The following is a 23,360-nucleotide window of genomic DNA, read 5'->3' on the forward strand; positions in this document are numbered from 1 at the left end:
GAGCTGCCAGGAGCCTCCCTCTCAGGGAGGGTACTGGAGGATTCCGTCAACGTGGCCACTCTGAGAGAAATGCAGAGAGAGGCCAGGCCGTGGGTGGGGGACGCCAGGGCCTATATCCTGGCTTCCAGCTCAGCAGCTGGGTCGGGGGAGAGTGGGGTCAGGCTCAGTAAACTTACCCCATCTTCCCAGAGGCCAGGGTGCCCCCACCATAAGGCCAAGCAAGGTCTGCCCCTCCAGCTTTCACCCCGCAGGTCAGGCCCCCTCTCCCAGGCCAGCCACGCAACAGGCTGTGCTGAGTGTGCGTGCAAGGCACCAGGGTGAGGCCACTTCACCCCAGCCCGCCACCCCTCCCCCACCCCTCCTCTGAACTTTGAAGTTCCCCAAGTCCCACATATGGAAAGGGTTTCGCGGCTCTGAATGCGGCTTTTATTGAAGCCAGGTTAGTCTCGTAGCACCCACCATGACCTGCCTTCCCCAGCGCTCCACATTCCAGCCGCCCTGCGCCTGCCAGACTTGGAGCCCTTGAGCCAGCGCAGCTGCAGACAGAACTGAAGCCTGGGCTGCTCTGGGACCCCCAAGGCTGGGCACATCTCTCCCAGAGCCCCAGGGCCCCGTCCTGCTCAGAGATGGCCCACCCACCACGGCCTTTCCTGCCCCACAGCCTGGAGACTTCACCCCAGAGCCAGGCCTCAAACTGACAGCCAGGAAGTTGGCTCGCCCCAGCACAGGGCCGTGTTGGGGGCACAGGGTAACAAGGGCAGGGACACTCAGGAAAAGGAACTGGTTAGGGCCGAAGCCACCCAGAGGCGGCCCCCAGCAGCCTTGTCCCCAAAGGGAAGGGGCCACCTTAGAGGTCAAAGTCCAAGGCAAGAGGCTACCTGAGGTCCTGACTGGGAGGTTTCACGCTAGCTGCCAGGGGAAGGCCAAGGGCCTCTAGAACCACCATGGGCTCAGCGGCCTCCCCCTGGACTTGGAGTGGTTTGGTAAGAATTACAGAAATCTTCTCTGAAGCTGACTTCATCCTCCCTGCCCAGGACGGCTCTGTCTGGGCACAGAGCCTGACAGTGAAAACGAGAGGCACCGACAACTGTACCTCCCGTGCCCGCTCTGAGGGGTCTCTCGGTGGGCTCCTCCCAGGGCCCACATGCCGCGAGCCTCACGGTCACTAGACATCATCGGAAGTAATCGGCGTGTCCATTTCTGTGCACAGCACGCTATGCTGGGTACCACAGACGACAAGGCTCCTGGGTGAGACCCCGCCTCCAGAAGCACCCCATACAGGGCATGCAACCCCAGCCAACGGGCTCCATGACCACTTGGACAACTGGACGACTGAGCATCAGCCACACGCCCCCAGGGGGCTCAGGGCTGGGCTGCCTGGGTTTGAGCGCTGGCTCCTGCACTCAAGCCACTCACGTGACCTCATCTGTGTCTCTAGGAGCCCCAGTTTCCTCACATGGAAGATGGCATGGATAATAACAGCACGTGGCAGGTCACCACCTAAGTCACATCAAGGGCTAAGAACGACGCCTGGTGCTCGCAGGTGCTCAAGTGTTGGCATCACCAAAACTGCACTGAAACTCGCCGCTGGCCTCCCACCGCACTTACGCTAAAAGCGAACTCCGTGTCACGGCCTACAAGGCCCTGTGCAACCTGGCTGCTGCCCACTCCACCCCTCCACGTGGCCTGTCTGCCCCTGAACGCAGCGCGGTCGCTGGTCACCCGGTTGTAGGGCTGTCATCTTGCCGGTTCCTCTGCCTGGAATGCACTGTCCCTGGATCTTTCAAGAATCCTTCTTGTCATTTACTTATTTATTTTTTTCCCCAAAGCCCCAGTAGACAGTTGTATGTCATAGCTGCACATCCTTCTAGTTGCTGTATGTGGGACGCGGCCTGAGCATGGCCAGAGAAGCGGTGCGTCAGTGCGCGCCCGGGATCTGAACCCAGGCTGCCAGCAGCGGAGCGTGCGCACTCAACCGCTAAGCCACGGGGCCGGCCCCTTCTTGTCATTTAAATCTTAGCTCAAAATGATCTCTTCAAGCAAGGCCTCTCCCTCCGCATTACTCTCTAATCCATCACCCGGTTTTATTCTCTTCACAGCACTTGTCCAGCCTGAAATGATCTCACTCACTGCCTGACTCTTGGGCCACCTCTGGAGTGCCCAGCACATGAAGGCGCCCCATCAACACTCAGGGACCAGAAGAATGAACTGGGATGCGGGGGATGGAGGGAGCAATGCCTTTCCGCTAGGGCTCCCTCAGGACAGGGGTCAAGGCGGCCCACATTCCTGCTCGCCTCTCTTCTGTGTTCAGTGAATGGCTGGCCTGGGCCCAGGGGCAGCCTTGTGACCTCTCCCACCCAGACTTTCCCAGTGTGTTGAGAGTTTAAGGCTTAGGAATAGGAATCTTGAGACGTGGCCAAAGTCACCACATGAACTGGATCTGGGAGATCATCCTGTTCAGCTCCTTCATTACGCTGATGCTGGAGAACCAGAGAGGTGAAGAGATTTGCCCCAAGTCTCACAGCAAGAAAACAGACTCAGGATTAGGAAAATGAGGCCCCTTGACTTACAGCAGCCCAGTGTCCTCCCTTCCCTGGCATCCTGTCCCGCACGAGCCTGATGGGTGCGGGTGCTCCGAGGAGGAGGCCAGGGCACGGAGGAGGCATTCAGGCATCTGACAGGAAGAGGGGCTGTGGCTGTCGCTGCTCTGGCTGTGCCCACCTGAGGCATCAACCCTGGCTGGGGTCACTGTCCAGGATAAAGACGGTTCTAGCTTCTGGCTCATAGTAAGTTCCACTCAGCCAAAGCAGAAGCGGAGAAATCACCGTGGGGCTCTGGGGCCCGCCAGGCTCCCTGCAGGAGAATCCAAAGGGCAGGTCCCAGGGTCGCTTCCCACCTCTCAGGCCCACCCTGGGGACCAGAGACAATGGAACCTTAGTCTAAGGCACACTGGGACCCAGGACTGACTCTGGATTCTTGCGGGGACTGGGCAGGCAGGTTCCAGGCACGGGGGATGAGTGTTCCTCTAGGGTGCCAGGGAGCTGTCAGAACACAAACACCCTTCCTACCCCCAGCACGACAGGGAACAGGAAGCCAAAATAGCACCAGCTGACCAGCTCCCGACAAGTTGGGCAGCTGGCAAGGTCACTCAGCAGAGGGCGGGGCCTTTCGAGATTGTGCTCCCTGATCAACGCCTGCAGAAGTTCCTGGGCTCTTTCCAAAACGTCTGCCCTCCTGGGGCCTCACTGCCTCTGGATCCTCCTGCATCCTGGACGCTCCTGGATCTACTGGGCTTGGGCAGCTGTGGCCTTTCAGAAACCACCTTGGTTGGCAGGCTCAGCTCCCCCTGGTCCGGGGCCATCCAAAAGCTGGGGCACCAAGCCCAGCATGGTGGCCTGGCCAAGCCACCTGTGGACTGCAGAGATGGTGGAGAGGGCCAGGGCCCCTTCTAACCTCCCCAGGGCCAAGAAACAGCACCTCGCCAGTTCACTTAGAGCACGGGTTCCTTCCTTGGGATCTGCGACCCTCTCTGAAACAGCTCACAGTCTGTGCATATGGGTGGCTCTGTGTCTGGTGGGGGCTCCATAACCTTTACCAGATGCTCAGAGTTGAGGACTCCTGCTCTGCAGAATCAAACAGGCAACTCGGGAGTCAGCTCAGTGGAGAAGCGGGAGCACTGGGGGTCAGGAGACCACCCATGTGGCCCCACGAGTAAGGTCCTCTCACTCTAGAAGAATGCAGGGAGGTCACTCCACTTCCCCTCCCAACCCTCCAGTCAGCCTGGTCACAATCCAGGCCCACACAGAGGCCCAGGAGGAAATGGGCTGGCCGCAGGGGTCTCCGGCCCCAGGGGGAGGCGCTACTGTCCCTTTCTTACAGCTGAGGGATCACTAGAGGGGTGTGAGCGGCTGTGAATGGGGAAGACACAGATCCTTTCCCTCTAGCAAATAAGGTGGAGGGGGGTGGGGTTGGGGAAAAGGGGGCAGAGCAGTGGGCAGCTGGAGCAGGACAGATATCTATTACATGAGGTTTCAAGACCTTTCTTGATGCCCAGACCTAGATTTTGAAATAAAGAAAATGAGCCCAAGACATATCTATATCTTATACCCCAGCACCCTTGTACCCTCAGCGCCTGGAACAGCCAGTGAATGGCTGAGGGAGTCTTGGGGATAAGCACATGGTTTGTGTACCTGGTGCTACCCGTTAGGAAGAACTGTCAAGTTAAATGACAGACTCTGGGAGGGGCTAGAGCTGTCCTTTGGTTGCAATGCAGATGGCAAAGAAAGGGACCCTCCTGAGCCCCCAAATTCCCCAGACAAGTGGCCCAAAGGGGCCCCCCCAATCCTGTCCTTCCTCAGGTAACACCTCTGGCCCTCCCTAGAAGTAGAGGACAGGAAACTCCATCCCAGAGCAGGTGGACTCACTCCGGGGCTTAGAGGAAATGCCTCAGTTCCCTTGCCGGCCTCCAGCTTCTTGAGAGCAGTTCTTTGGAGGCTGGAATTCTGAAGCCCACGTGGCACCCTCTTGAAGCAGAGACGAGGTCATCAGGAACTGTCCTCGACTCTCTCCCACTCCCCTGGATTCTGCCAGGTGAGCCTGAGTACCCCCCTTGGCCAGTATCTGGCCTGGTCTGGGTCGCGACATCTTTGGGTTGAAGGGTGACAGCAGGGGCCTAGATCCCCCCTAGACAAATGCTCCTGGCCTGGCCTCCCTGGGGCCCTCCAAGCCCCTCTATGGCCCCCATAAGTGACCCCCTTAAAACCTTTGGACACTTCAGGGGGTGGGAGGCAGGATTCCTCTTTCAGCCCCTCTCTCTCCAAAGTGCAACCTAAGCAGGCAGGATGGGAGGAGGCACTGGGCCTGGTCTGCTTGAGTGTGATTTGAAGCAAAAAAAAAAAAGAGGAAAAGGAAAGTAGGAATGCAGAGTAAAGCGCCGAGAGCGCTGGCAGAGCCCACAAACCCAAGTGCCACGTGTCTCCTCTGCCGAATGCTTGCACAACAGACCGACTGCCAAGGCAGGGGCTGCAATGAGGCTCCAGCCCCAGAGCTCTTGGGGACAAGAACAATCCCAACCACAGCCCCTGGGACCCAGAGCAGAGCCTTGCGTGGTCCCTGTCTCCCCTCTTCCAGCAACTGCAGGCTCCTGGGATCAGAGGCCCCACAGATTAACACTGCCACTTTTCCCTCTGAACAGATTCCTCAGCCCCAGCACGGGGTCCCTGATGAGTCACACACCGCCCCCCACCAGCCTTTAACATATCTTTAGTTAAATGGGAGTAGGAGGGCCACAGGTATCTCGGGCATCCAGAGCATCAAATCCTCAGGGCAAAGTTAATGAGTTAACAAAGTGACCCCTCCTGCCAGGCTGGGCAGTACCTGGCACCCTACCCCACCCAGGCTGCTGCCTGATCCCAGCCCTCGTCTGGCAGGGAGCCTGCTACACTGAAAAAAATAGGTTAATGCAGCTGGGGAAAGATGGGGAGTGGGCAGCGGGCCTGGCTCCATGAGCCCACCTGCTCACCCACCAGCCTGGGCACAGCAAGGCAGGCACAACAGGGTGAATGTCACTCATGGTGCAGACCCTTGTGTCCGTGACACCGATATACTTTGTCACACAGCAGGGGCTAGAGAACTGAATCACCTGCCACACAGAGCATCCCAGCACCGCAGCTACCCTGCAGCGGCACTGACGCCAGTCAGCTCAGCAGCCCAGCGCCTGGCCGGCCGCCACCCTCGCCCAGAGAGCACCGTCAGACACAGCGCTATCAGATACCATCAGAGGCAAAGCTGCTGAACAATTCCTGGAGGGGCTTCTTGGTTTTGCCAGTCACAAACGCACAGGGAAAGAATGGAAACTCTGGGATTTTAGGGTCTAAAAATTGCCCCCTCCCTGCCAGGCACCTCCCAAAGGGGCAAGTAAAGGGGAAGGGCTCTGTTTGGCTGGCACTGGACCAGGAACCTGCTGGGTCAGTTTCTTGCCAACCTCGAGGTTTAGGAATGGACTGGGCTGGTGTCTGCTGGCCTCAGCAGGGGCTGGAGGGTGTGTGGGGAGGGGGGGATGACTCCATGCCGCTGGGCACAGACAGCTGCCTCAGCGCCGAGGGGCTCTGGCAGCAGCTGAGGCCAGCAGGGCTCTGCTAGCCAGGTCCCTAGAGAGGCTGAAGGTGACACAGGGGCCAATGCAGGACAGCTCAAGTTGCTGCCCTGCCCAGCACTTTCCAGGACTGATGTCGCCTCTGGGAAGTCAAGTACACCCCACTGGCAGGGGACAAAACTAGACAAGGAGCCAATGGGCCCAAGATCACTTCCTCTCGGCAGGTGCCAGGAGCCTCCATGCTGGCTGGCAATGGGGATTTGCACAAAGGGACCCCCTCGGAGCTATAGGAGGGCTTGCAAATCCCCATCAGCCACAGGGACTGTCCAAAGCTTCCCTTATCACTGCCCTGAAGGACGGACACAGCCCTTGCTTGGGCAGTTAATCTGGTCTGCAGTTATCAAGTGCTTACTGTGTGCTAGAAGCTGGGTCTGGCTTTTCCTCGGATGCCTGATGCCAGGGCCCAAAGCCAGCCCCAAGGCAGTCTGCCCAGCTGCAGGACAGTCAGCTTCTATCTCCGATTTTAATCCCCACCCAGGTCTGGGACTGCAGGCGGATGGGCAGTCTGCCCTGGCATGGCTTGGTCTGAGCTGCCCGCTGGGTCAGGAAACCCCTGCCACACTGATGGAGTCGCCTGGTGCCTAGTTGGCACTGGGCCAGCAGCCATCTGGGTGGTCCCTAAAGCGGCAGCCCCCAGCCCCAGCAACACCACTACCTCCCCACAGCCCTCCCCTTCCTCCCTGGTGGGGAATGACGCCCATAACCCCGCACAAAGAAACCCCACATGGCTGACCGCGTTGAGGGGCCTCTGCCAGTGCCTGTCAGCAAAGGGGCAGCCAGCACTGTCCGCTGGATGCAGTGGGGTTGGGCCCGAGCTGGGCACTGTGGGGGGACACTGAGACCAGGAGCCCCTTACTTAGTCTGTTCATTTTCCTGCTGGTATAGACTCAGAAAAGAGCCAGGCAGAATCCTCTCCCACAGGAGACAATCCTCGTTTCCTGAGACAGGGACAGTTGCAGAGAAAGCAGCCAGGGTCGTGAGTGGGGGGAGCAACCAGCATTAATCATCAAATTAAGGCCACTTAGAGCAGACCCACACATACCCCACCTCTGTCCTAGGACTCCACGGTCAGGCAGGAGCTGTAATGAGCTCCAGAGGGAGCAGGGCAGAGTGGCCCCAGCAGCCCCCAGCCCTCCCTCAGTCCCTCTAGGCCACCCCCTCCAGCCCCCTCTGGTCCCCAGCTAGCACCTTTTGGCGGAGAAGCTTGCTGCGCACCCGGCCCCAGAGCCGGGCGCCCGTGTTGGGGGGCCGCTTGCTCCCCGGCTCCTCCAGCTGATCCAGGCAGCAGCGCTCCAGGGGCTCGCACACCGCCTTAAGGCTGCAGTCGGGCTGGGGCAGGACGTCGGTCATGCCGGCGGCAGCGGCAGAGCCCAGCCCCGACGGCCACCAGGCCTGTGGGGCCAGCTCCGGGACGCGGGAGCGGCGCGGGTAGCGCTGGCCGCCGGGGCTCCTGGCGCGGAGAGGGAGGTGCGGAGCGCTCAGCCGGGCGGCCAGGCTGCTACTCGAGCCGGGCAGGGGAGCGCATGGTGCGCGGCTCCGCTTTCTCCTCCCCTCCCCGGAGACTGCGCCCGCCCGGAGGGGCACACGGAGGGGCACACGCGGCCCGGGCCTCTCCTCCGCCCGCTGGTGCCGGCTAGCGGCACAGGGACACGGACGCCGAGTGTGTGCGCCACGGCCCGCCCGAGGCAGCGCGGAGAGGCACCCGCCCGCAGCACCGAAGGAAGTGACTCAAAGAAGCGCTGGAGGCTGCCCCCTCCAAAAATCCCAGCCTCCGGGTTTTAACTCTTGGCAGGCTGGGGCTCCTCCTCATAGACCCGGCATCCCTCCCTCCAGCCCCTACTAAATAAAGTTTGACAAGCAGCTCAACACAATCCAGTCCCTTCCCCGCTAGATCTCCCGTTAACCCCTTCACCACCAGGCTGCACCCTGGGGCCTCAGCGTCTGAGGGAGGCTTGGGGGAAGCCAGAGGGCGTTTAGCGGGGCCAGGGCTCAGAGGCAGGAGCTGCGTTCTGGCCATCAACAGCTGCCCTCACCCCGGCCAAGGAGTCACACTGCCCTGGGGTTCTACCTCCTGTGTCCCCAATCCCTGCCCAAAGGCACCCCCCTCTAGCCTACTTGGTGATGGACCAGCACTCATAAACTCTTGTGGGGAAGGTAGAGAATAAAGAAGCTCCCTAACGGGCAGCCTCCTGGGCTCCAGCAGCCCCAGAAGGAGTTGGCCATCACGGGCCTTCTCCTGGGACATGAGCAAAAGCCAAGGACGACACTGGTCACAGGTACCTAGCAAGAGGTGCTCGTCACATGGCCACTTGTGAGCATGGTCCCATGCACCTCACCAGAAAAGCCCCAAAAAGGCCTGTGGTGCCAGGGGCAGAGGACGCCCACTGCCAAGGGGCAGTCAGTCACCTTGCCTGTGCTGGGTGCCTTGGGAGACAGAAGCAAGAACTTGTTCCTGACCCTCAAGTTGGCGAACGCTCTAATCCGAGGGAGAAGTGGATCATTCTGCAAGACAACAATACAAGTTAGAGTATGGCGTTCAGAGAAAAGAGAAAGGCCTGAACCTCAAATGGTTAGGGCACACAAAACCCAGAGGTGTCCAAGATGTCACGCCACTGCAGAGGTAGGCACAGGGTAGGAAGGAAACCAATATTTTCATGGTGCCAACCGTGAGCCGGGTTCCATGCAAAGGGCTTTCAAATACCTGATTGCATTTAAGCCTCACAACTTTTGTGATGTTGGTGTCATCGTCCTCGTTTGAGAGCAGTGAGGCCTGGGGCTCAGGGAGGTGAAGTTCTCTCCTGAGCTGGGGAGGGACAGGTCCCCTCCAAAGGCCCCGCTGCTCACAACTGCCGGGCCTCGCTGAAGCGGGGCTGCCGCTCTGGATTTGGGGAAAAGAGCTGGGTCAGGACACTTCTCAGCTGACCCCGGGCAGGGGGGTCAGGGCACAGAAGCAGCCCTTGGCATCTGGAATGCTCCTGCTGGGTCGCAACCAGAACACAGGTCTTGGGGTTTGACCTCAGAGCCTGCAGGGCCTCCTGAGAAAGGGGCAGCTTCACAGCAGAGATAGCCCAGACCTGGCCATGATAAGGGCTGCCCTTTACCAAGAGCTTCCTATGCGACAGGCACCATGCTAAACCTCCACATGAACTAACTCACTCACTGCTCCCCCAGCCTTATGAAGTAAGCACTAGCGTCCCCGCTTCCCCATTTACTAGAGGAAACTAAGGACACTGAGGAGTTGAGCAACTTGCCCATGGCCAGGCCGGGCTGTGAACGGAGAGGCCTGGCCAACTGCAGAGCTGACGCCCTCACTGTTGTGATACCCCAGTGGGGCAGGAGCTGGTCTGGCACTGCCCTCTGCCTGGCTGGTGGAGGTGGGCCCTCGGGGCTCTGCTGGCCTCTGGGTGGCCCTGCAGGGTGGCCAGGCCAGCCCCATCTCTTCCAGGGCTCCACCCTCCACACCCCCTTCTGCAGAGCGCGGGCAGGGCTGGGCTGCCAAGGCTGCACAGAGCCTCCTCATTCCTGAGCTGAAGTGGCCCAAAGCCCCTGCAACCAAACGGGGCTGAGTCACACAGCCTTCTCAGCACCCCCTGAGGGCAGGGGAGGAGACCCACAGAAGCAGGGACACACCTGGGGCCCCTGGCCAGCTGGGGTCTGAGCCTCCCCTCCTGACTCATCGCTCACCTGCCTCTCCTAGGGCACCTGGGTGCCACCTCTGAAGAGAGTCCTCCTCCAGCCCCACGAGGGACCAGGCAGCTTCCTCACCCTGGCTGCCACAAAACCCATTTCCTCCAGGCAGGGGTGGCTCACTCCTACAGTCTTCATTTCTTCATCCCATTCATTTCATTCATGAGGCACTGACCAAGGGCCTGGCTATGTGCCTGACCCAGGGGTGGGGGCTGAGGAATCACAGAGACGAATCAAAGTCTGCGCTTGACAAATCTGACAGTCCAAGAGAGGAGAGGAGATGTGGGCGTAAACACCTCTTCACAGGAAGCAGAAAGGCATCCACGCATCTGGCACACATCGATTGTCTACCTACCATGCGTCATACCTAGACGGACAAAGCATCATCTTTGCCCTCAAGAAACCCAGTGTTATGCCACAAGAATAGTACAGATACAGTGCCATGAAAGTCGAGACAAAAGACAGAAAGTTTCTAGCCAGAGGAATCAGGGAAGGCTTCCTGGAGGGGGATGGGTTGGCATGGGCTCGAAGAGCTGTGGAAAAAGGCCATCCACCCTGGCTTTACTCTGCATCTCTTCAGCTCTCTGCAACTGCTAGTTGTATAACTGGCTGGTAAGGTGCCATTATAATTGCTGACCACGTTCACCTGCTGCAGACACACAGCGCCTGGCACCACCGGCTGGTTAACTTCAGAACTGGTTCCTTGCTGGCTTTCTAAGTTCTCTTCCCTCTATCTGGGTCACATTCCACAGGGTGCAGTTTGGGGGAACGTTCTGCAAGACGTGCCCTGCTTGCTGGGTGTGTGGGAGAAGGGGGGCAGTACAGATCCTGTTCCCATAGCCCTACACTTGTCTGTCTCAGGAACCCCAGGCTCAACACTTGTCTGGGAAAAGCGAGCTCTGATTGGATGAAAGATGGCCAACTGGTCTCCATGGTGACACAAGCGCCTTAGCAGATGGGCAGATGAGTTGGGAGGCTCTTCCCTTGAGATGCTCATCTTTCTCTTCTTCCCTGTGCGCTGGGGGTTCTCTCTGGGGACAGCACAGATTTGCCTTCTCTTCCCCAAGCCTGACTCACTCCTTCCTGGAATCAATGGTCTAGGAGCAGGCCTCAGGGGGTTTGTGCAAGACAAATGTTCCCAGCATTCCTCAAAAGCAGGAGTCTGAATTCTGGTCACTCCAGCCCACCGTGGACCCTTCCTCATCTTTGCTGGATGGGCTAGGCTCAGGCTGTCCTGGCCACCCAGGAAGTGCCTGCACCCCCTCCTCCCTCTGTCCACCCCTTCCATCCAGCCACACCTGGCAGAACCCGCCTCTGAGGACATGCAGGGGCCCCCTGTCTGGATAAACAGAGCCTGGGCGGTAAGGCCCACACGAACAGATGTCGCCGCCTTTGGAATTAAAAACATTCCTAGTAGACTGTCCCGTCCTCCCTCATCCCCTCCCCAGGCTCTGTGCCAGAGGAATGAGAGGGGCCATCCCCAGAGAGACGCAGGGCAGGATCGCTGGTTATACCTGGGGGGGGCAGGTATCCACCTGGGGTGGCCAGGACCAGCCGCCCAGCACAGCTGTGACTGAGGCAAAATCAGGTGAAAGTGATCAGCAGCCGCATCACTGAAGAAAAAAAGGTCAACAGAGAATGTACGCAGCCTGAGATGTGTGGGCGGGAGAGGCAGGGACTGCCACCAGTGCTGCCTTGGTGACAGGTGGGGGTGGGGACAGCTTCCAGGCAAATCCTCCAGCCTGTGAACACGAGGAGCAAGGCTTTCCCTCAGAACCTAGGGATGCTGCTGGCGCTTCTGTGGGGTGACCTCCTTTTTCCCACTGGAATTGCTTGCATCTTCCCCCGAGCCCAGACTAGAACCCCAATTTCCTGTCCCTGTTCTCCAGCCAAATAACTCTAAGCCAGGAAAGGTGGTTTCTGAGCAGCCAGCTAGACCAAGGCCACCACACCCCAGCGAGGACAGACTGGGAGGGCGGAGGGGAGCCCCAAAAGGCCACCCAGGGAGTCGCGCGTGCTGGAGCTGGAAGCCCGAGGAGCCTGGATGGTGCTGAAGATGAGGGCCAGGAGGGATGCGGTTGGGGTCTGCCAAGAACGCTCCTTCTCAGCCCCAGAGGAGAACAGCACGGAGCGGGCCCCGCAGGGCAGAGCTGGAGGCAAGGAGGTGGTGCAGAGCAAGGTGGGGTGGGGGGTGTTAGCTGCAGAAATGACGCCCGCAGAAGTCCCTGCCCAAAGACAGGCACAGAGAGAACCAGCAGGGCCGGGCAGTGCTGGGAGCCCAGAGAGACTGGGGCCCACGCAGAGGATGGGCAAGTTGGCAGGGAGGGTGGCACATGAAAGGGGAAATGGGAGAAGCGGGGACGGGAAAGTCCCCTTAAGATCAACGGCTCTGGAGTCCCTGCACTCCTGATGTGTGTTCTCATCTTGCTCTGCACTTGTCCTAACCCAAACCTGGGAGCCAGAAGGGCAGAGAGCCTCAGAGAACGAGAAAGTGAGGCCCATTCGTGCTTTTCTCTCTCTCCATCCATACTTTCCGAATATCTGCTTTGATCAGGGCCCGCAGGAGGCCCAGGGACGGGAACGCTTTGCTCAAATTCACCAAGCAGGGCCGGCCCCGTGGCTTAGCGGTTAAGTGCATGTGCTCCACTGCTGGCAGCCCGGGTTCGGATCCCGGGCACGCACCGACACACCGCTTCTCCGGCCATGCTGAGGCCGCGTCCCACATACAGCAACTAGAAGGATATGCAACTATGACACGCAACTATCTACTGGGGCTTTGAGGGAAAAATAAATAAATTAATTAAAAAAATTAAAAAAAAAAAAAAATTTCACCGAGCAGCGAATGGTGGAGCAGAGCCTAGAGGCTACATTCTCACTCATTGCTCATTCACTCATTCATCCATCATTGAATCGATATCCACCAAGTGCCAGGCGAGGAGGACTCTGAACAGTTCATAGTTTAACTTGGCCAAACTGAGCCCTGGCCACCCCACCACTGACCCACCCACCCCTCCAAGGAGAAGAGTGTCAGCAATCAGGGACTCTTGCAGGCGGTCCAGGCCAGAACTGCCCAGGGTCTGGGTCCCACCTGCTAAACAGCTGTGCACGGGGTGCAGCTCTTTAAGCTCTGGAACCTCAACTCTGTAGATACGGAGAGGCTGACACGGCCACAGGGCTCGTCACTGCGGAAGAACTGTCCTGATGGCACGTCCTTGGCAACCCTAGTGATTCTCACGGCATATTTGGTCACGGAAAAGGATGGAAAATCAAGTTGAGCCTTTGGGAACATCTTGCTTATCTAAAACAGCCCCCCCTCCTCCCCCAGCCGGACAGAGTGGGCAGAGCATATCCACCACATGCCCATCCACTCCTTCCCTACACAACTCATGGACGTAACTCATGGCCAGACCAATGCTCAGACCCTCTTGGCCGCTGGCCTGCTCCTCCTCACAGGAAGGAGGTGGTGTGGCCGGGGTCTCTCAGCACAGCCAGTGGGCAGAGCACCCCAGGTAGGCTGCCAAGCCACGGGCTGAAGGCATAACAGCCTCAGGCAGGAGGTTTGAAAGAAAGTCAGGGTCCAGTGGGCCTCCATGCCTTTTCCTCTTTCTCTCTTATTAAGCAATGCTTTTCCACCCAACTCTGAGCTCCAAGTGCACAGAAGAAAGCTTCTGGGAGCGAGTCCTGCCTGGTCACCCTGGTCACTGGGACTCAGCAGCCACCTTCTGTCTCTGGGCTCAGTTTCCACACCTGTCAAAACAGAAGCTTGGACCAGACAAATGGTCATCGATGAATTTTTTTTTTTTTTTTAAGGAGAAGACACTCCCCTAAATCTTATGCCAAAGTCTCCCGACCCCCAGTCAGATAAGAGCAGAAGCAGAGCTGAGGCCCCTGGCTGAAGTGGGGATTTGGGACCCCACCTGCTCACATCTTCTTTGTCCACCACCCGTCTTGGGGGCTCTTCAGGCCCCCCCAGTAATCCCTAAGCTCTGCAGGCAGAATTTGAAGCCCCTGATCCTCCTTTCAAGGGGATGGCTCAGACCTTAAGTTCCGGGGGTGGGCGCAGAACAATACTGACGGACAGGCCTCCTGAGAACTGCTGTTTTCTTGACCACGGCCACTGGCCCTCGCTCTCCTTCCAGGCGGGGCAGATGTGGAAGCTGGGGAGATCAGGGGCTTTCTAAGGAAACTTCTGGGTCAGAGTCCTAGATCTGAAACTCATGTCTTATCTCTACTCTCTCTGCCTTGCTGGGGGCTCCCCTCAGTGGCCTTACCATGGGATAACGCTTATCTCATCGAGTCAGTCAGGCTAGTGTTTTCTGGGTCACCTCGGCCCTGAAGCCAGCACGGGTCAGCTCTTGCCTCCGCAGGTATGAGCAGGCTGCACCCAGCTCTCCCCGTCCCAGACCACGGGGAGCAGGTGCCTGGGGGTTAGTCCCTCACTGAGTGCCACCACTGCCCACACTCCTCAGTGCCATGACAAAGGCAGGCTGGCAGTGAGGGGCCATGGTGGGCTCTGCAGAGCCCACAGTCAGGGAGGCCGGCAGAGCCCACCTAAAGTGTCTCCTATCAGCATTCACGTCCAGCCTCAGCCTTCACCCAGGGAGGTCCCCGGTAATTCTTCTGCTAAGTCCTTTTCTCAAAGGTTTTGAAAAAAATCAAAAGTGGAACCATCCTAGGGCCAGTTTTTTAGATTCCTAGGAGTATGAAGTTGCAGCCTGACCTGCAAGGAGGGTAGCCATGGCCGAGAGGGTACAGCATGCCCGGTACTGTCACCTCCGTGGACTCATTTAACACTCGAGCAGGCTCGAGAGGAAGCACTCGGAGAAGTCACCTAAGGCCACCTGGCTATTAAGTGGTGGAGATGGGCTCAAACCCGGATCTTCTGCTTCTGAGTCTAGGAGCCCCCCAGTCCCAGAGCTGAGAGGAGAGCACCCCTTTTTGGTTTGTTGAGAAGCTGGATGTTCTCAGGCCTGAATGAATCACTTCTCGAGGTCCTCTCTGGATCGGCTCCTCTGCTTGTCGCCCACGCCTCAGAGACATGCCTGGGGAGCGGGCACCCAGCCTGACTGCCAAGGTGGCATTCCCAAACAGGGCAGGAGGAAGAGAGGGAGACTCGAGCCTCCATCTGCTTCCTCTTGAAAGCTTCCTGTCTCTAGAACCCACTGGGCAGAGTCCAGGCTCCCCAAATCAGGAACACCTGGGAGGCGGGGCAGCTCAGCAGGGGTGAGGAGAGAGGTTTGTACCACAAGTTTGGGACACAGGGACGGGCCCTCTCGCGGGATCCCGCCCCTGGCCTTCCCCATCCTGCCGCCCGCTCTCCAAGTATGGCCACTCTCCAAGTATAGCTGAGGCGTCCAGACCTGCCTTGAAGAGTGACAGCAGGTGGGGCGCTGGAGAACACAGGGTCTGAAACAGCTGGGGAGGCGGGGCTGGGGTGGGACAATGCCTCAGTCACCTGGGCCCCCCGGGGGGGAGGTGGTGTCTGAGGCAGCGAGCAGAACAGTCCTGGTGCTCAAGCTCCCCTGTTGCCACATGCCTCTGGGCTGGCACAGTGGTGACGATGGCAGCAAAGGGAAGAGCCCCACACGGGCCAGCTCCGAAAGCAGTGGGCAGCAGGGGTATAAAACACGAACTCTAGAGGCAGACGCTTCTCTGGACGTGCACGCACGGCCCAGGCTGGGGACATGCGAGGGGTCCATCTTCCAGGGGAGAGGCTGTGTCCCAGGGCAGGGAGCTGCCTAGGGCTGGGAGGTGCCAGGCTGGGGTCAGGGGCTGGGGTGGTAGAATGAAAAGAGCAGCTCTCTGGCCAGCCCCACAGGCCAAGGATTTCTCACAGTTGTTCCCGCTTCCCCATCCTAGTCAAAAGCAGGCCACTCCCAGGGACCAGGGATCCAGCTATGGCCAGCGTGACCTGAAGGATGAACGAGAGAAGGCGCCAAAGACTGACATTAATGTCCCTCTGTCATCTCACCAGGGAGGGACCCGGGCACCTCCTGGGTGGGCCAGAGCTAAAGGGGCTCCAGGTCAACCAGGCCAACGCCCCCAAGCCCAGGCTCCCAGGGCAACAAAGCGAGCATGCTGGACCCTCGGGCAGAGTCAAACGGGGACAACAGATCCCCCGGGGCCAGAGGGAGGGTCTGGGGTGCGGGAGCCCTTGACTCCTGCCCTGGCAGGCTCCTGACCCACACTCGTTGCGAACGTCCTCACGCTCTGCAGGGTAATTGAAACCAGAAGCAGCTCCCGGCCGACAATGGCCCCTTGTTCCCGCTCCTCACTCACTGCACTGCGGGCCTGACCGCACCACGCCAAGCGGAGAGCTGCTCCAAGGGGACAGAGCCGGGGCTGCTCAGCCCGGGGTCACGGCAGGGAAACCTCGGACCGGCAGACAGTGAGCACCCCAACCTTGACCTCCCGGCTCGCTCTGAGATCGGTTCATCAAAGCCAGGTCTGACTCCATCTGCTTAAGAAAACAGATGTGGCCTCAGCCAGCCACAGGCCCAAAGACAGGGGGTCACTCACAGGTGACAGTCTTTGGGGCGGGGTGCTGGACAAACTACACCCAGAATCCCTGCAGGAAGGCAGAGGACAGTGCACCAGGACCTGCCAGCTTGGTCAAAACGCCATCATCATTAGACAAGTAATGACTCTGCCAGGCCCCGTGCCAACAGCTTCCCGGCCTTTCACATTCAGCTCTCCATAGAGCCCATTGTACAGGTGAGGAAACTGAGGTTCAGAGAGGTGAAGTAACTTATCCTATTCTCCCAACTAATGAACAGAGAAAGCTTGACTCTGAACCCCAGACCTGCCTGGCCTCAAAGCTGCTTCAACACCAGCCAAATGATGAAAATTTTCTTCTGTTTCTTTACTACCTGGTGACTTCCTGTTCACTCTGTACCCACAGCACAGTGCCTACCACTTAAAGGGTGCTCAATAAACAGAAATGGATGAAAGCAGGGATGCGCATGTGTGGCTCTGACCAGCCCTTTCAGGTACATTCTACCCTTTGAGCCTCACAACAAACTGGTGATGAAGACAGAGTGGGAATAATTACTCCCATTTAACAGATGAAGAAACTGAGGCCCTCGGAGGTCAAGAGACCCGGATGCCCGGTGTTCTTCCACAGTGTCATGGTAACTGCATGCCACACTCAATATATCTAAACCACCGACCCAGGGGAGGGTGAACAAGAGGTTGGAGGAAAGAAGGGTCAAGGAGTCAGGGATGCCTAACCTGTGCGGAGAAGGCGCGGGGGTGGGGGGCAACTGTTTCTTTAACTAGAAGAAGCTAATGGTGACCACCGGTGCTCTGGGGTCGTGGGGGCCTGCTCTCGTCACAGCTGGAGAGAGAAGAGCAACTGGCGGCAGAGGGAGCCCCGGGCCTGGGGAGAAGGATGCCATACAATCTCCATCGTCAGAGACCAGGCTCTTTTTCTCATTAAAAGTCGAAGGTGGAGGGGCTGGCCCCGTGGCACAAACAGTTAAGTGCGCACACTCCACTGCGGCGGCCCGGCGTTCGCCGGTTTGGATCCCAGGCGCGCACCGATGCACTGCTTGGCAAGCCATGCTGTGGCGGCGTCCCATATAAAGTAGAGGAAGATGGGCTCGGATATTAGCCCAGGGCCAGTGTTCCTCAGCAAAAAAAGAGGAGGATTGGCAGATGTTAGCACAGGGCTGATCACCGCCCCCCCCAAAAAAAGTCTAAGGTGGAAATAGCCCAAATGTCTACCAATGGATGAATGGATAAACAAAATGTGGTATATACATACAGTGTTATTCAGGCTTAAAAAGGAAGGAAATTCTGACACATGCTACATGGATGAACCTTAGAGACATTATGCTAAGTGAAATAAGCCAGTCATGAAAGGACAAATATTGTATGCTTCCATTTGTATAAGGGTCCTAGAGTAGCCTAATTCGGAGAGACAGTAGAATGGTGGCTGCCAGGGGCTGGGGGGAGGGAGAATGGGGAGTTGTCGTTTAATGGGTATGGAGTTTCAGTTTGGGAAGATGAAAAAGTGCTGGGAATGGATGGTGGTGATGGTTGCACAACAATGTGAATGTACTTAACGCCACTGAACTGTACACCTAAAAATTGTTAAAATGGTAAATTTTATGGTATGTATATTTTACCACAATTGAAAAAAAAGTAAGAGAGTCTAGATATTGTCAGATTTGCCACTCTGGGCTCTGTGACACTCCCAGTCCTGAAGGCAGGGGACTGGCCTGAGTTTCATTTATAATAGCTCTGACCCCTCTGAGCTTCCAAGTGGCCAGGTCAAGAACGTCAAAGAAATTAGCCCCTTTCCCCTTTAGACACAGGCTCCAAGCTTCAGAAGGGAAGAGGATGGAGGGCGAGGCATCGCACTGGGCCTGAACTTTGCACTTGCAGGCGAGGGGGAGTTGGCACCCCAGGCATTGGGACAGCTGAGGCTTCCTTCTTGGCCTGGCACCCTGCCCCTTCCCACCCCAGGGTCTTGAGCACCCCTATGTCCAGGGAGGGCTGCCCCTGGCAGGCTCATAGGAAGGTGAAGCTGCCTCTCACCCAAGGGGAACAGAGCCAGGGTGGGGGGGCAGAGTCCCCAGGCTTTTGGCTGAGCTGGGGAACGGAGGAGCAGGGGCATGGAGGGGCTCCTCTGGCTTAAGTAGCTCCTACATCTCAGACCCCTCTCTAGTCTGGAGTCGCTGGCCAGAACTAAGCTGCGGGGTCCTCAGGGAGAGCTCCCCTCTGGCCGGCCAGCCAACAAGGGCTGGATCCTGGGAATATGCTAATCAGCCAGCAGGGCGGGGGGGGGGGGGGGGGGGGCGGTGTCCCAGCTGGGGATAGCACATCTGGAGCCTGGAGCAGCAGGGTTGGAAATAGACCTCGATAAACATATGGAGTCCCCTGGGGCCAGGGAGCCAAGGCAGACTAAGAGGGGGCCTCCCTGCCGAGCTGTTCTCAGGCTCGACTGGGGTGGGGCAGCAAGGAAGTGGCGGCCAGTGGGGGTGGCCTGGATGGAGAATCTGGAGGTACTGGCCCCTTGGGTCTGGGAACAAAGGGAGGACTCCTGAGCCTGGAGGAGGAGAAATGCAGCAAGCTGGTGGGATCTTCCAGTAAATTTGCAGCGACAAAGGACAGATCCCCGAGTCACGGACTGACATCCAAGCCTGCCCCCGCCCCATCTATGAGCATTTTCATTTACTCATTTGCTCAGCAGCTGACCAAGCAAGACCAACCCGGGACTGGGTCCCCAAATTTGGAGCCCTTGCTCAACCACTAATGAGCTGTGTGACTGTGGCCATGTCACTCACCCCTTCTTGTCTCAGTTTTCTTCTCCCCCAAAACAGGACTGGATTAAATGCCCTTGAGGGTTCCTTCTGACCTGAAACCCTACTGATCCTCTTCTTTTATTCATTCCTTCCCCCTCACTCTTACTTGTGCTGTTCACACCCCCCTCCTGCCCCTTAATTTCCTGGGACACTCCCTGCACATTCCAGCCTCCCTGCCCTTGCCCTCACGGGCCCTTCCCCCAGAATGCCCACCCCACTCCTTTCTGCTGATCCAGAGCCTGTCCACCTTGCTAGAATAACACAGAGCCTTAAAATGGCAATTAATGTGCTGGTCATTATGTAAAACGATTTTTATAAAGTATACGAACTACTTACAACAACATATTAAAAGAGGTAATTATAAAGACTACATACAGCCCCAGAAAAAAGGGGGTTTATGATAATACTACATGCAAATAGAAAAAATACAAAACATGCGCTGTGATGAAAACCATATAAAAATTTGTATACCCGAGGAAGGGAAAAGGAACAAAATAAAATGGCTGTTACAGAGGAGTGGGAGGAGGGATGGTGTGTGATTTTGTTTCAAGTCTCTGCAATTACTCCAATTTTCTTTCTAATGTAAACACTGCTTTTAGAATTAAAAAAAACCCAGTGCTCTCAAATCCCTCCCGCTCCACCTCCTCCTGGAAGCCTCCCTAACTCCAGCCCACGATGATCTGTCCTTCTTCGAATTCCTGTGGCACAAGTTTCCATCTTATTATGTATGGAACAGTGGGAGACAGGAGAGCACCCACAGAGGGCTCTGCCTCCAGCCCGCCTCAGCCTGGTTCACTCCTGGCTTTCCTGCCTATCTCTGCCTGGCCTGGGAAGATTACTTAATCCTTGGGGCCTCAGCTCTCTCATCTTCAAAATTATGATAACGTTGCTACCCCGTGGGGTACTGTGAAGATCCCGAGATAACGGCTGTGAGCATTAGCCCCGTGCTGGGCTCATAATCAGCTCTCTGATGTCGTCATCGTTGGCATCTTGTTTCCCAATGGCTTGCATATATTGATATACAGTCATGCACCTTATAACGATGTTCGGTCAACGATGGACCACATATACGACGGCGGTCCCATAAGATTAAGATTAGTACCATATACTGTGTAGTAGGCTAGACCATCTAGGTTTGTCTAAGTACACTCTGCGATGTTCGCAGAAGGACCAAATCGCCTAACGATGCATTTCTCAGAGCAAATCCCCATCGTTAAGTGACATACAACGGTACTTGTCTTTCCAATCTGGCAGCAGATTCCTTGAGGCCAGGCCCTACACCTCTCGGAACAGCCAGCTCACGCTGGACACACTGCACATGCAGAGTAAGTCCCCTTCCCCTGACTCTTCTCCACACACGCTCACTCTTTTTCCCTCCAGGTGCACCAGGCAGAAATCCCCCCCACCCAGAGGTCAGAGGACTCTAGACTAATTGGAAGACTTGGGCTCACCTTATGCCATAAAGCGGGATGCTGGGTGGAACATCACCCCGGCTCCTTCTCCAGGCCACTAGCCATGCCAGTGCCCTCCACCCAGGCTGAGAGATTCGTTGATGAAGGCCCAGGGCATACGACACAGCACAGAAGAGGGAGCTGGCCTTCCCTGCACCGTCAGCAGAGGCACCCGGGCCTCAGCGTCCTCATATGTAAAGTAGGGAGGATACGACTGCCGTTTTCCTCGCAGAGCTGTTGCAAGGATCACACGAGAGGAGCACTGGACACACGTGTTGGTGATCAGCACTGCCACCTGTCTGTCACTAAACGCTGCTCCCCTCACCCCCAGCCTACTGCTCCAGATTCCCTGCCCCCACAGCCACATCAGGCAACCCAGATAGAGAGGCTCATTTTGGAGCAAAGGCCTGGAGCTTAGGAAATGGAGTCCCTTGCTGTTCTCTGGATGGGCTGAGCAAGAAGGGGCTTAGAAAGAAGAGGGGCCTTTCCTTCAGGCCACCTGAACATCCCCAAGGACTGGGCCTCTACTCTGAGGCCACCTTTAGCTCCACCCTTGGTGCCTGCTGAAGGGGAGCAGAACCGAGCGCCCGGGGCTGGTGCCAATTCTCTTCCTTGGGCACGTGGCAGGAAGGGAGGTGGGGGCGAGCTGTGGGAACAGACCGTTCCGTGGCTCCGTGGGGCCCAGCCATCTGGGAATGGCTCGGTGCAGGCTCTCCCCCCCGCCCGGTCATCCACAGTGGCTCCGAGGGCAATCACAGAGCGAGTAGGACTTTACGAGGCATGGCATATCCCTGGCAGGGACACCCCACCCCTCCCTGATCCACAGGAAGGCGGGTAAGACAGTCCACAGCTGAGGGCCAAGGGCCGCGTCCTGGGGAGTCGAGGGCTAGGAGACTTCAAAGCCCTCAGAGAACGCTGGCTCTGAACCGGCCGCTCCCAGGCCCAGGTCAGCTGGCAGCAGGAAGGTTTGTGTTTCTTTTAATATCAACTCCCAGGCATTTAACATTCCTCGAAGCTTAAACACAGAAACATTTTCCTTACCAGACTGTGCTTTCTGCTTTGCCAAACATAACCTGGCCTTCTCCCCTCCCCCTACTGCCTCCATCTGCTCCTGTCTCCAAGATGTAATGATTTATGGTGTGTTTCCCCCGGGGCTTGTGCAGCTGACAGAGTGAGAAGCAGGGAAGCAACAGGGCTGAAAGTCCAGGTAGGGACAATGACATCGAGCCCCGGAATCCGGGTTCTGGGGGAGGTTGGGGCCCATGGTGCTCACTGAGCTGGCTGCCCTGGACATCCTTTTTAACTCTTCCATTCCGCAGCCACCAAAGGCCTGGGGAGCCTGGCAGCTGGTCATGCTTCTTGGCTGGGTATCTCCTGGGGCTGGATGGGCCAGCCCAGGACCCCTTCCCTGCCTGTCTCTCCGGCCAGCCCAGGGAACGTGGAGATGGGGCTCCCACTCCTTACCCCTGCAGGAAGTACGTTGCTGGGACTGAATTTTGAGAGCTCTCCCTCATCAGCCCCATTTCCTAAATAATGACGGACTGGCTTGTGGTTGCCTGGCAGCACCGTCTCCCTGGCGACAGTGCTCAAGAGCGGGGTGCAGGTCCCACAGCGTTAGGAAGGGACGTGCTCAGGAATACAGGGCAACATGAGGCAGATAGCTGGGCCCCCACCGAATGGTGCCGTCCCCCTGTTCAAACACTGGAGCCCGAGACACGTGGGGGGAGCAGAAGGCCCTCATGGGTCCCCAAGGGGGCACTACCACCAAGTACGCCCAGCCAAGAGCCAGATACCAAACTCTGCAGCCTCAACGGTATGTCAGAGAACAAACGCTTCCTGTGAAGAAACATCATCACCTTCCACACGCAGGTCACATCTGGGGCAGGTGTTCAGAAGCCCAGAGCACCTCCTGCCCGTGGCTCCAACCCAGTACACACCAGTTACTGCTTCCCTTGATTGCGTGGTCACAGAAGATAACCCCAAACCAAGCCACTTGTGTTACAAGTATGAGGCCACACAAGGTGCCAGATGCAGTGTGGATGGCTCGATGCTGACTGTCACCCCCTAGCCTGTATCCTCTTGATAGTAAGTGAATAGCAGCCATCTTCAAAACTGGCAGAATTTCCAGAGACCCAAGCATCAAACAAGGCCCTTTTCCCTACATACAGCTACAGGGCACCAAAAAATGCAGGCATATAAACTCTTACCTGACTCAGGACCTGCCTCTGTGATACCCACAGAACCCATCCTAAGCCAATGAACTCCCAGCATGGGTGAGTAAGGCCTGGCAACCTAGCAATAGGTCAGAGACCAGCCCCCAGCAACCCAGCCGGATCCTAAGCCCTTCCAGGTCAGTGGCAAATGCTCAGGGCCTCTTTCCTCCTTTGGCAGACAGTGCTAATCAAACCCAGCACTCATGGATGTAGCCTCAGAATCCTTCTCAACACAGTGTTCCTGGAAAAAGCCACGAGCAGACTAGAGTTGGGATGTGAAAACAAGGGTAGCTATCACCCTTCCAGTCCATCCTGGAGGAGTATGGATGATCCACCTGAGCCAGATGTGGAAGCCGGAGGAACCAGGCACACACGGGCTTCTGGGGCTAGAACAAGAGGCCACCTCCAGCAGGGAGAACCACCACCTCAGGGAACTTTTCTCAAACCAGCTTTGAACCCAAGTCACAAAAGGTCAAGCACCTTGAGCGAGAAGGCGGGTGAGGACTGGCACCGCCTCCTGGCAGCTCCCCGGGCCTTGCCGGGGCAC

General features: G+C 57.4%; 1 protein-coding gene across 5 annotated transcripts in view; it reads right to left on the reverse strand.

Annotated features, from left to right (window-relative positions):
* The window catches only part of ABR (ABR activator of RhoGEF and GTPase), a 180,536-nt gene that overhangs the window by 17,360 nt on the left and 139,816 nt on the right, over positions 1-23,360 (reverse strand). The window contains exon 1 of one of the 5 annotated variants that reach the window (XM_058560164.1): positions 7,343-7,519. The exons of the other annotated variants lie outside the window; for them this stretch is intronic. Coding sequence (XP_058416147.1) covers positions 7,343-7,504 — 162 coding nt within the window. The 5' untranslated portion in view covers positions 7,505-7,519. Of the gene's footprint in view, positions 1-7,342; positions 7,520-23,360 lie in introns of those variants that run through there. 5 annotated transcript variants of the gene reach the window in all.

The sequence above is a fragment of the Diceros bicornis genome, chromosome 18 (assembly GCF_020826845.1).
Source record: "Diceros bicornis minor isolate mBicDic1 chromosome 18, mDicBic1.mat.cur, whole genome shotgun sequence".
Lineage (NCBI taxonomy): Eukaryota > Metazoa > Chordata > Mammalia > Perissodactyla > Rhinocerotidae > Diceros > Diceros bicornis.